The sequence below is a fragment of the Leopardus geoffroyi genome, chromosome B4 (genome assembly GCF_018350155.1).
Source record: "Leopardus geoffroyi isolate Oge1 chromosome B4, O.geoffroyi_Oge1_pat1.0, whole genome shotgun sequence".
In the NCBI taxonomy this organism is placed as follows: Eukaryota; Metazoa; Chordata; class Mammalia; order Carnivora; family Felidae; genus Leopardus; species Leopardus geoffroyi.
The window spans coordinates 79,270,435-79,282,723 of record NC_059341.1 but is presented as its reverse complement, the minus strand read 5'-3'; the positions used below and the strand labels follow the sequence as shown (position 1 = coordinate 79,282,723).

The 12,289-nt window shown below is 55.5% G+C and overlaps 1 protein-coding gene across 1 annotated transcript; it reads left to right on the top strand.

Annotated features, from left to right (window-relative positions):
- The first annotated feature begins 233 nt into the window (after positions 1–233).
- Positions 234–8,344, top strand: LOC123592119 (keratin, type II cuticular Hb5). Its single transcript, XM_045467074.1, has 9 exons — positions 234–742; positions 2,985–3,193; positions 4,027–4,087; positions 4,217–4,312; positions 5,034–5,198; positions 5,460–5,585; positions 5,987–6,207; positions 6,914–6,945; positions 7,348–8,344. Exons 1-9 carry the CDS (start codon positions 323–325, stop codon positions 7,539–7,541), a joined length of 1,524 nt encoding a protein of 507 aa, XP_045323030.1. The 5' UTR covers positions 234–322; the 3' UTR covers positions 7,542–8,344.
- Positions 8,345–12,289: the final 3,945 nt, after the last annotated feature.

Here is a 12,289-nt window from a genome sequence, read left to right as displayed (position 1 = left end):
AATTAATTACTTAATGTACGTAAACGAGCTTTGAAGATGAAAAGTGCAAACACAGTGTCCCTAATAACATCTTCAATACTTTTACGGAGGCCCCGAGTCGCCGCTGAGCTCACCTTTAAGATGAGTCTTTGGGGAGTTGCTGGCAAACTCCCCAAGCCAATAAACAACATAAAATGGCTTTTCACTCCTTTTATGCAGCCAACCCCAGCTCTCCCCACCAATAAAAGGACCAGGGAGGATCAGAGAGGCCAGAGGATCCTAAGCAGCGCACCGAAGACTTCGCTCATTGCCGCGGCACTCAGCCTCTGCTCAGACCCGCACGATGTCCTGCCGCTCCTACCGGATCAGCCCAGGATGTGGGGTCACCAGGACCTTCAGCTCCTGCTCGGCTGTGGCCCCCAAAACTGGCAACCGCTGCTGCATCAGCGCGGCACCCTACCGAGGGGTGTCCTGCTACCGGGGGCTGACGGGCTTCGGCAGCCGCAGCCTCTCCAACCTGGGCTCCTGCGGGCCCCGCATGGCCGTGGGCGGCTTCCGCGCCGGCTCCTGCGGCCGCAGCTTCGGCTACCGCTCCGGCGGCGTGTGCGGGCCCAGCCCGCCCTGCATCACCACCGTGTCGGTCAACGAGAGCCTCCTCACGCCCCTCAACCTGGAGATCGACCCCAATGCGCAGTGCGTGAAGCACGAGGAGAAGGAGCAGATCAAGTGTCTCAACAACCGGTTCGCTGCCTTCATCGACAAGGTCAGTTAGGCCTAGGATGATGATCCAGAGAAGGCCCTGGCCTGCCCTCCCCTCGGGAAGGTCCCCGTGTGTTGGGGAGACAGCATGGAGCCAGGTTTGAGACAGAGGGAGAGAATTGCAGGCCAACATAGGCAAAGGATCGGTTTCTGTCTCTTAATTCCAACAAAGTGCAACCGAGGGCCGGGTGTGGTCCAGAAACGGAGTCTATGATCTAAAGTGTGTGTGTGCTTCTGGAGACAAGACAACACAGGAATATCAGAGGTGCCCCCCAAAACTGGATTGGGCACTGGCTGCTGCGAGAGTGGGAGAAAAGGGGGAGAGTTAAAGAGTAAAAGGCATATGGCTTCCCGCCAGGCAGCTCGGGGGAAGTGGGGGCGGGGGCACGGCTCACAGCCCCGCCACCTCCCTATCTTTGCTCTGCTCCTCGGCAGCGTGAGACCTCGGGCTTGTGATTTGTCTGGATAACAGAACCAGCCTCACGCGCTTGTTGTGAGCATTGATGGGTTCGTGCTTGAAAAACGCTGGCACGTAGTAGGCGCTCAATGAACATTCGCTGTTAGCATTATTCTCCCAGGATGATAGTGGACAAGGGGGTGTGACACTTAACCAGCCAAGGTTGGCACAGCCGCCTTCATGGATGGAGGGCTGGGAATGTGGAAGAGGGGCACCCAGGCTGGTGGGAGGAACCCCACAGATGCCATGAGGCTGCCTCCCAAGAAAGCCACCCATGCCCCTCCCTTTGTGCTGGCCCCTCTGTCCATGCGGCCTCACTCTGGCAGAATAGATGGGACCCAGCTCTGGGGTTGGAGTCAGGGGATCTTAGTGAGTTTAGTTCATCCTCAGAATGACCCAGTGGGGTAGGTATTATTATCTCCATTTTGCTTAATGTTTGTTTATTTTGAGAGAGAGAGCATGCTCAGGCAGGGGAGGGACATAGAGAGAGGGAAAGAGAGAGAATCCCAAGCAGGCTCTGCACTGTCAGCACACAGCCCAACGTGGGGCTCGAACCCACAAACCACGAGATCATGACCTGAGTTGAAACCAAGAGTCGGACGCTTAAGCAACTGAGCCACGCAGACGCCCCTTCGTTTTGTTTTTTTTTAATATCAAATTGAAGCTGAGACAGTTTAGAGGAGCTGCTTAGGCATACTATGGTGGGGTAGGCAAAGAAGACTCCAGAGACAGCAGACCCCGACTCTCACTTACCTTTGTGGGGCAATGAGCTAGGCATCCCAGTGTCCCCCATCTGTACTAGAAGGGTTATAATATCGGCACCCCCCCGAAGGGTTGTGAGAATGGAATGTAATTGATAGATGGGTAGGTAGAGACCGATAGAGATACATACACAGTTGACTCTTGAACAGCACGGGTCGCAACTGAATAGATCCACTTATAAGAGGATTTTTTCTGATAAATACAGTGCAGTGTTGTAAATGTATTTTCTCTTCCTTGTGATTTTCTTAGTAACGTGTTTTCTCTCGCTTACTTTGTCGGAAGCATACAATATTTAATACAGAAACAAAATACAGGTTACTCGACTATTTCCGTTAGCAGTAAGGCTTCCCGTCAAACAGGAGGCTAATAGTAGTTAAGTTTTAGGAGAGTTAAAAGTTATATGCAAATTTTCAACTGTGTGGGGGCGGGGAGGGGACGTGTCAGTGCCCCTAACCCCTGCATTGTTCCAGGTCGACTGTAGATATAGACAGGTATGTGCGTGTGTGTGTGTGTGTGTGTGTGTGTGTGTGTGTGTGTGTATCTTAGCATGGGCCCTAGCACCACACACTAAACTTTCAGTAAGTGTTGCATAAATTAATAAATGAGGAACCGCTAATTATAGTCATGGTTAAATTAGTTGAGCATTTACCATGTGTCAAAAATGTTCTAAGCACTTTGCATGTATTAACTTGTTCAGTCTTTACAACTCTAAGGGAGGCACTATTATCATCTCTGGTTTAGAAAGGAGAAAACAAAGCCCCAAAAGGTTAGACGACCTGCCCACTTAAAGTGGCAGACCTAGACTTGAACCAGACCTCTGGCCTCAAGCCCCAGGGCGCTTTCCCCCACAGCCACGGTGCCTCCTGGAGGCCAGGAGCAGGTCCCCTTGAGTCACAGAGACTCAACCCCATGCTTGGCCCTTGGCTGGCCCTGGCTATTCAGTGAGGACCAAGGGCAGAAAGATCGCCAGGGCCCCAGGCACCTCCTGGGTTCCCCCTGAGTCCCATCCTCACACCCTGGGCGGCAGGTGCGCTTCCTGGAGCAGCAGAACAAGCTTCTGGAGACCAAGTGGCAGTTCTACCAGAACCAGCGCTGCTGTGAGAGCAACATGGAGCCCCTGTTCAATGGCTACATCGAGACGCTGAGGCGGGAGGCCGAGTGCGTGGAGGCCGACAGCGGGAGGCTGGCCTCGGAGCTCAACCACGTGCAGGAGGTGCTGGAGGGCTACAAGAAGAAGTGAGTGCGGCCGGGCTGGGGGAACACAGGGAGAGTAGGAAGGTTCCATCCTCAACCTTGTTGAAGCAGCTTAAGAATCCTGTCTGTTGGGGCGCCTGGGTGGCGCAGTCGGTTAAGCGTCCGACTTCAGCCAGGTCACGATCTCGCGGTCCGTGAGTTCGAGCCCCGCGTCGGGCTCTGGGCTGATGGCTCAGAGCCTGGAGCCTGTTTCCGATTCTGTGTCTCCCTCTCTCTCTGCCCCTCCCCCGTTCATGCTCTGTCTCTCTCTGTCCCCAAAATAAATAAACGTTGAAAAAAAAAAAAAAAAAAAAAAAAAAAAAAAGAATCCTGTCTGTCTAGCAGCAGGGGCTGCCTGGAACCCGAGGAAGGGACTGTCTGGGGCGGGGCCTGGGTTTCTTCCGATTCTTTGGCCCCACTCTACACCTTGGAGGCCCTGTGGAGCTTAGAGCTGCTTTCACGGGGAGTGAGGAGAGGAAACCCAATGGAGTTCTACAGTTTTCTGTGCTCCTACCCGGCCCAGCTGGCGTTACGATGTTCGCTCTGTGTTCTCACTGCCCAGGGCACTGGCTCGCTTTGGCTCTAGGATTCACAGAGGGAACAGAGTACGCATTCCCTGATCTCCTCCCAGACACAGCAGGACTGGGATGGATCGAGCCAGGCTGGGACAAGGGTTAGCCCAAGTGAAATAATGCACAAAGTAGACCATGGAGAGGACAAGATAACGTTCACAGGGACAATCCCTTTTGAGCCCTGGAAGAGCTTGCCTGGAAGCTGGGATAGTATCCAAGCCCCAACCCCTCAGCTGTGACCCCTCTCTACCCTCCCAAACCCAGGTATGAAGAGGAGGTGGCCCTGAGAGCCACGGCAGAGAACGAGTTCGTGGTTCTGAAGAAGGTGAGGGGGCTGATCATGGGGCAGGGAGGGAGGGGGACCCATCTGGCCAGCCTCCGTCGGGGCACGGTCACCACACTGACCGCAGAGGCCTCCCACACACACACGCCCTCCCTTTCCCTCCACCACCAGGACGTGGACTGCGCCTACCTGCGGAAATCAGACCTGGAGGCCAATGTGGAGGCGTTGGTGGAGGAGTCTAGCTTCCTGAAGCGCCTCTACGATGAGGTAAGGGGGCTCCTACCGACCCGCCAGGGCAGGTAGAGGGGAGGTGGGGGACCTGAGAAAGAGGGGAGACAGTGCACCGTGGGCACGTGTTTTCCCGAATGTGGGTGATGTAAGCACGAGAAAACATGCACACACATCCGAGAGAGCCATGTTGCATGGCTGTGACAGACACGGGTATGCAGGTACCCAGGGAGAGCCTGGCACGCGTGTTTCAGGGCCGAGGAGAGTGTGTGCGTGCTTGGGCTTCCCCACGTCTGTGGAGTTGTCGTTGCAGTGTGCGCCCGTGTGCTGGTCTGGGGGCGTGTCAGTCTGTACATGGACATGAAGGTACATACGTGAGGGTGGCGGTGGTCAGGGTGGGTCTCCGGCTAGAGAGGGGGCCTTAATGAACGGACAGATCACTGGTCTCGGCATTCACACCCCAGCGACCCAGCTGGGTGACTTTGAGTCCGGTCTTTTCCACCTGCTGGGCTTCAGTTTTCCCATTTGTTAATTAAGTGCATGGAGCTGTCCCCAGCTCCTCTTTGGGGCCCCTCCCAGCTTTCTTGTTTTATGACGTACCTGCGTGTGAATGAAGGGGGGGAAAGGGAAGCACGTGGAGCAGGAGTCATGTAACATGCATGACCAGTGCCCCCTCCAGAGAGTGGACGCTGCCCCCAAGGGTGGAGCCCATGGCCCAGACCAAACACCAGACCCAAACGCATTGACTGTTGGCCCCTAGGAGCTCCAGGTCCTCCATGCCCACATCTCAGACACCTCGGTCATCGTCAAGATGGACAACAGCCGGGACCTGAACATGGACTGCGTTGTGGCCGAGATCAAGGCTCAGTACGACGACATCGCCAGCCGCAGCCGGGCTGAGGCCGAGTCCTGGTACCGCAGCAAGGTGAGGGGCACAGGACACCTGCCTTCTGGACGTGACAGTGGGCAGGTTGCCAGATATATATTAAAGAAGGCCTCTGTTGTCTGGGGATTTTGACTTGTAGGGATGGTAAGAGGACAGACATCTCTCAGTTTGGATGGCAGAGCAGGGCTGCCATGTGTAGTCGCACAGGCTGAGCACTGTACCACCTCCCAACCATCTGTGGTGTCTGAATGGGTGGGAACCTCCATCCTGAGCCTCAGGAGCACCTCTGCTTCCCCCCAGTGCGAGGAGATGAAGGCCACGGTGATCCGGCACGGGGAGACCCTGCGCCGCACCAAGGAGGAGATGAACGAGCTGAACCGCATGATCCAGAGGCTGACCGCTGAGATCGAGAATGCCAAGTGTCAGGTATGGTATGAGAGGGTTGGGGGGGGGGGTGGTGAGGGGGTGTAGATCACAGTCTGCACAGGCAGACTGCAGCACCAGGCACCTTGCCCCCAGGAGGGCAAAAGCCTGGCCCAAATAAGAAGCAGGGACCCAACCAAATCACACGGCACTTGAAGCAGGAGAAGCCATATCACTGATGTCACCCCCCCTCCCCTTGGCCACTCAGCAACCACCACCAGGGAGAGAAGGTGAAAGCTCCCATCTCCTTCCTCATGTCCAAGGTCTCATTAAATACCTGGAAGTGCGTAGTTAACCTAACTTCTCTCTGGACCCTGCTCTCCTTGCCCCCGCTCCTTCAGTCCAGGTGAGCCGAGCTGCGCCTCCTCTGTCTCATCCTTGCCCTCACATCTCCTTCCTCCTAGCGGGCCAAGCTGGAGGCCGCCGTGGCCGAGGCAGAGCAGCAGGGCGAGGCGGCCCTGAGCGACGCCCGCTGCAAGCTGGCCGAGCTGGAGGCCGCCCTGCAGAAGGCCAAGCAGGACATGGCCTGCCTGCTCAAGGAGTACCAGGAGGTGATGAACTCCAAGCTGGGCCTGGACATCGAGATCGCCACCTACAGGCGGCTGCTGGAGGGCGAGGAGCACAGGTAGGGCTAAGGAGGATCTGGCCCATAGGAGGCCCTGGTCCCCTGGGAGGGGGCTTCCCTCAGCCCAGGTGTGAGCTACATCTCTACCCACTGCTAGGACAGCTCAAGCTTTGAGAATAGTCATAATTTATCAGACACTTACTATGCGTCGGCCCCTTGTAATCTTCACAATCCAATGAGGTAGGTGTCACTTTTCACATCCAAAGACGAGGACAGAAGGCTCAGCGTGCAGTGACTTCCTCGTGGCCACAGGTAATAAGTGCAAGAGGCAGGACGCGTGGCCAAGTCATGTGCCTCTCAAACCCAATTTTTCCAGAAGCTTCCTACACGGGGCTCGGGCACCATAAGGACAAAGCACTCCGTATGTACTAGCTCTTCACTGGCACAAAGCCCTTCCACACACACTGCTGCATTTGATTGGACTCTCCTTCCGGTGAGCCTGACCAGCCCTAAGGGTGCCGGGTCGCTCAGACTGGCGGCAGCCGGCAGAGTTCATCATGGCGCCCACCTCTGCTGGAAATCAGAAGGCCTTGTCTCTGTGCTCAGAGAACGGTTAGAGAGAGAAGGTGATTGAGAAACGTAGACTGTGGGGAGCCCTCCCTGCCTCTCGGGGGGCGGGATCCGGACACAGGAGGGCCTTCTCTGTCCCTGCCTCGAGGACTCCAGCTCCGTGTCCAGAACTCACCGAGTTTTCTTTCCCCCACAGGCTGTGTGAAGGTGTGGGCTCCGTGAATGTCTGTAAGTATCTGCTTGAACATCCTCTAAAAAAATGGCTTTGTGAACGGGCAAAGCTGAACCTGGAATGCTTTCCCGACAGGGAGGGGGTTGTCTCTTCCGCGGGCTCCTCACCAGGGAGCTCCTCCGGAGTTAGGGATGGACGCATTGAGCGCCCTCAACTGGTGGCGATGTGAACTGCAGGCCATGGAAATAGGGCCAGGCAGCTTTGCCCCTCTGGATGGGGGTCCTTGCTTCCTCCCTGTCCCAGCCCTCTAGAAGGACTGAGATGCCGAGAGGAGCCGGACCTCAGTCATTAACCAGTAAACTTCTTTCTGGAGGAGGAAGCTCCTGCTATGCGGAAGTCCCTTCGTTGGTGAGGTCAGGGCAGGCCACTCACCCTCTGTGTCCCCTCTGTCCCCACAGGCGTCAGCAGCTCTCGTGGCGGAGTCTCCTGCGGGGGCCTCACATGCAGCACCACCCCGGGGCGCCATATTGCCTCTGGCCCCGTGGCCACCGGAGGCAGCATCACGGTGATGGCGCCCGACTCCTGTGCCCCCTGCCAGCCCCGCTCCGCCAGCTTCAGCTGCGGGAGCAGCCGGTCTGTCCGCTTTGCGTAGAGTCCCCGGCCGCCTGCGTTCTCTTCCCCGGAGCGCGGGATGGTGTGTGAATGGAAATCGTGTGCTTGCTTCCGGAATCTTCCACATGTTCCTACAGAGGGAAAGACCCTCGGCCGCACCCTGCCACCTGCTCGTTTTAGGGAGTTGTTTCCTGGTTCTCCTCCGGCCTTCAGTTCGAGAGTCATGCCCAGCCCTTCCCATACCTCCAATCTGATTCCAAAATACCCGGGGCCAAACCACCCGTATTATTCTCCGACCTCTATGGGACACTACCAATCACCCAGGGTGGCTGGACTTCAGGGGAGCTTGACCTTCCCCTGAGACAAGGAGTGAGCCTAACATCCAGCCAAGTGTCCCACAACCTGAGAATCTGAGACCAAGTTCTCCCTCCCAGCAGCTACCCCCTCCTGGCAGGGAGGTCTGCGGGAAGCCCTTGCCCCAAGGGTTATTTCCCTTTGAGTTTTGCTTGTCTCTCTAACTGACTGCCTTCTTCGGGTTAGCCTGTCCCAGCCAAACTCCTCAGGGGACCTCCCGGTTGAGGGGCCCATTACAGAGGGGAAATCTTTTTGACTTGGGACAGGTCTTGCTATTCATTGCACCTGTATACATTTCAAAGAAAACTCCAAGGTTGTTCCAGATCTCCCCCTGCCGGTGCAGGAGGGGGTCTGTACAATGCAGAGCCGGTGGGATGGAGAAGGTGAGGCCACTTCCTGAGTCTCCCTCTTGTTACGACTGTCTGTGGGTGCCTTGCCTTCTGGGTTGTCTCAGCCTGTGTTTCAATAAATGCTGCTTCCGTGCAAGGATATGTAGTCTTGCGAATGACAGTGACTCCGCCCCACCCCCACCCGTGAGACAGCCCGGTCTCCGGGGGGCCAATCCTTTCCAGCCCCAGAGCAACGTTTCCCTAGCCCTCCAGTGGTCTTGCCTCTTCTCCTCCGCTTCCACAGCCTGATTCCAGCTCATTCCTCCTCAGTCCAGTCAGGCCTGGACCACAGCTCCAGCTCCCCCCCCCTTGGCCTTTTGCTCTCTGCCCCCACCCACCAGGCCCCCAGCAGCCAGAATCCCACCCCAAATTCATTGTTCTCACCTCCCGCCACCTGGTTCAAACCACTTCCCAGCATGCACTTGTGATCCTTAGGCTAAGCGCAGGCTCCCTCTTTCTCCTCTTTCCACACCTGCTCCTCAGCCCTGGGCAACCTGGCCCTTCCCAGTGCTAATCTTCCCAGATGCCAGCTCCATCCCACAGAGACAAGCCCACCCTCTAAGCCGCCCCTGACCATCCTACCTGGACACAGAGGCCATCCCACACCTCTCCTCCCTTTGCCCAGTGCTCTCTGCTCTCGCCCTTTCTACCCTCCATCCCCCACACACCACCCTCCTACCCCTGCCCCACACCGTCTCCCACCCCGAGGATGTCTGGTTCTGACTTGGTGGCTCAGGGCCAGGGAGGTCACTGCGTGTATCTGGAGACTGGATCAAAAGTTCCTTGAGGGCGGGAAGGATCTCCTCCTAGCTCTGACCCCCAACTAAGTCCCAGGATGGGGCTCCAGGATATGTCCGGCCAGGGATGGTTGGATGAACTCAGGCAGCTGGTAGGGCAGAAGCCATGTGGACTCACTTCCATGTCGCCATTAGGAAAACAGATTGGCCATCACCATACCCACCTGCCAGTCCCTCTGCTCCTCCACCCCCCAGTCTTTCCCTGGGAGGAGAAGTTGAGGCTCTGTGTGCTCTGACGAATGCTCGCTTCATCGCTTCAGACCCAAAGGGTTGCAGATCCACCGAGCAGGCGGCCGGCCCCTTCTGAGTGCTCAGGCTGCTGCCGTCTGAAGTTTGCCCGCTGACACTGGGCAGGCCTCCTCCAAGCTTCCCACTGGCCTCCCTCCTTGCGCTCACCTCCCCGGGCCTCCACGGCATGCTCATAACCACAACAGGGCAACGTTCAGTGTAGGGCACATCATTCGTCCACAAGAAAGGTTGCAACTCAGGGGCCGAACATCAAAACCTGAGTGTGAACTCCGCCGTGTCTCAGTGAGACATCGGGCGGGAAGTGGCCCCCGTGCTTTTTGCATCAGCCCCGGGGGTCTGTGCGATGAGCCCTCTCTGATCCTGTTAGCTCCTGTGGTTCTGGGGTACCCGAGTGAGTCTGTGCTTGGGAAAAACACCTGGTTGTTACCATAGGTCTGGGCCAAGCATAACCAAGGTGCCAAATCTGATTAGCCCCAAAATAGGACATTATGCACTGAAAAAGTCAAACAGCCACAAACTAGGAGATATTAACAAGCTTTTTAATAAGTTTCTGTGCTTTGTGTGCAAAGACCAGTCAACTGACTCAGCCAGCCAGAGCTGCCGGTGCTTATAAGAATGAAACCTCCCCTCCCCACCCCAGCCTTCCCTTGCAGCCAACAGCAAAAATGCCGAGCAAACTCCTCTAGTTCAAAGGATTCTGTGGCTCCCATAGCCCTATCCCGATAAAAGAACAAAGCAAAGGATATAATCAAAGGATTAAAGTTTTATTAGAAAAAAAATTAAGAAACTCTTTTAAATGTTTATTTTATTTTTGAGAGAGAGAGAGAGAGAGAGAGAGGGAAGGTGGGAGGGGCACAGAGAGAAGGAGACAGGATCAGAAGCAGGCTCCGCGCTGTCAGTGAAGAGCCCGATGCGGGACTTGAACCCATGAACCCTGAGATCATGACCTGAGCCAAAGACAGATGCTTAACTGACTGAGCTACCCAGGCACCCCCCAAAAAAATTTTTTTAAGGAGAAGTCAAGTGGTCTGAAATCAAGAGATCAGGTAAATTCCAGAGGGAGTGGCCCAAACAATAAAGTTGGCCCATGTAGGTGATTCCAGAGATCTTTCCTGGGCTCCTTTCCCCTCGAAACTCCAAAATCAGACCTTCTGTTTGTATTCTACTCTTATTCAAATAGTCAATGCCCCGCCCCAAAATACAAGAGTCTCCAAAGGAAGATGGAAGTATGGATTATAGTCCTTTCCAAAAAAAGTCAGTCAGTTTGGGCTTTGGCGTTTCTCCTTTGCTCTCTGAGGCCACACGTTCTCCTCTGCTCAGTCTCAAACACCCGCCCCTTGCACCAGCCTCACAACACTCACTCCCAGGTCAGTTCCTTCCATCAGCCCAGTATCTCCAACTTCCCTGCTTTCGGTCTTTGGGATCCCAGGAAATACAGATGAGTGCTATCATTCACCTGAACGGACGCACAGTGAGATATGTAAATTCACCACGTGATCAAGGAAATGGCTAAGTGCATCAGTCTTTGTAATGGACACTGGAAAGGGCTATCGGGGAATTACCCCCTGTCCGCATCTGCATGCCGCTGCCACGCTCTGGGAACGTGGACTCTTAGAAGACACTGTATTGAGTGTTTTGTTCGTTGTAAACTAGAGCAGCGAGGACATCTAACGAGGTTCTGCTCTCTTGGGGTCGGGAGACTTGCACTGGGGAGAGGCTGAGTTCACAAGTGCCTCACACCACTTTGCTGCCCCTCCTTCCAACCCTCACCACACCCCCTTTGGGCCCCCTGGAGATCCCTGCCCACTTCCACTTTGTTCAAAAACCAAAGGGTCCCCCAACAGGCCCACTCTTCCTCTCTTGGCGCTGTTGGATGGGGGCGGTGAGAGGGGGGAGGTGGGAAGCCAGGGGCTGGAGTGGGGTAGAGGCAGCACTCAGAAGAATGAGCTTTCGCATTAAAAACAGAGAAAACAGGGGCATCTGGGTGGCTCTGTCGATTAAGGGTCCGACTTCGGCTCAGATCATGATCTCGCGGTTCATGGGTTCCAGCCCCACCTTGAGCTCTGTGCTGACAGCTCGGAGCCTGGAGCCTGCTTCGGATTCTGTGTCTCCGCCTCTCTCTGCCCCTCCCCCACTCACACTCTGTCTCTCTCTCAAAAATAAGTAAACATTAAAAAAAAATTTTTGGGGGGGCGCCTGGGTGGCGCAGTCGGTTAAGCGTCCGACTTCAGCCAGGTCACGATCTCGCGGTCTGTGAGTTCGAGCCCCGCGTCGGGCTCTGGGCTGATGGCTCAGAGCCTGGAGCCTGTTTCCGATTCTGTGTCTCCCTCTCTCTCTGCCCCTCCCCCGTTCATGCTCTGTCTCTCTCTGTCCCAAAAATAAATAAACGTTGAAAAAAAAATTTTTTTTTAATGGAGAAAACACCAGAGACACGAACATGTGTACACAGGCCTCCACCACCACCACCAGAAAGGAAAGGCAGACCCCCGCTCCCACCCCCTGGTCTGCCACTTGGGACTCCTTTTCCTCCTCAGAGCAGAGCTAGTGGCCCTTTGAACCTGATTTTACCTCCACTCAAACTTGGTGGGCCCCAGACCGTGGTGTGCCAGGGGGCAGCCCCTGTGGGCTCCAAGGCCAGGAGGCAGAGCTAGGGGAGCATATATATATGTACTAAGAAAGATCTTGGTCCTCTCCGGGGCCCACGTGTGTCCCAGAGGACAGACTCTGAAGGCGTTAGAAGGACTGCGTTGCCCAGAGAACTGCTCCAAGGTTTTTCTATGTCTTTTTTTTTTTTTTTTTTAATTTTTTTTTTTCAACGTTTATTTATTTTTGGGACAGAGAGAGAGCATGAACGGGGGAGGGGCAGAGAGAGAGGGAGACACAGAATCGGAAACAGGCTCCAGGCTCTGAGCCATCAGCCCAGAGCCTGACGCGGGGCTCGAACTCACGGACCGCGAGATCGTGACCTGGCTGAAGTCGGATGCATAGCCAACTGTGCC

What these genes read in the sequence shown, in the direction of transcription:
- LOC123592119 (XM_045467074.1), top strand. Translation starts at nt 323, where the DNA reads ATGTCCTGCCGCTCCTACCGGATCAGCCCAGGATGTGGGGTCACCAGG. An exon ending in TCGCTGCCTTCATCGACAAG is followed by an intron (nt 743 to 2,984) that starts GTCAGTTAGGCC and finishes CCTGGGCGGCAG; the next exon opens with GTGCGCTTCCTGGAGCAGCA. An exon ending in CTGGAGGGCGAGGAGCACAG is followed by an intron (nt 6,208 to 6,913) that starts GTAGGGCTAAGG and finishes TTTCCCCCACAG; the next exon opens with GCTGTGTGAAGGTGTGGGCT.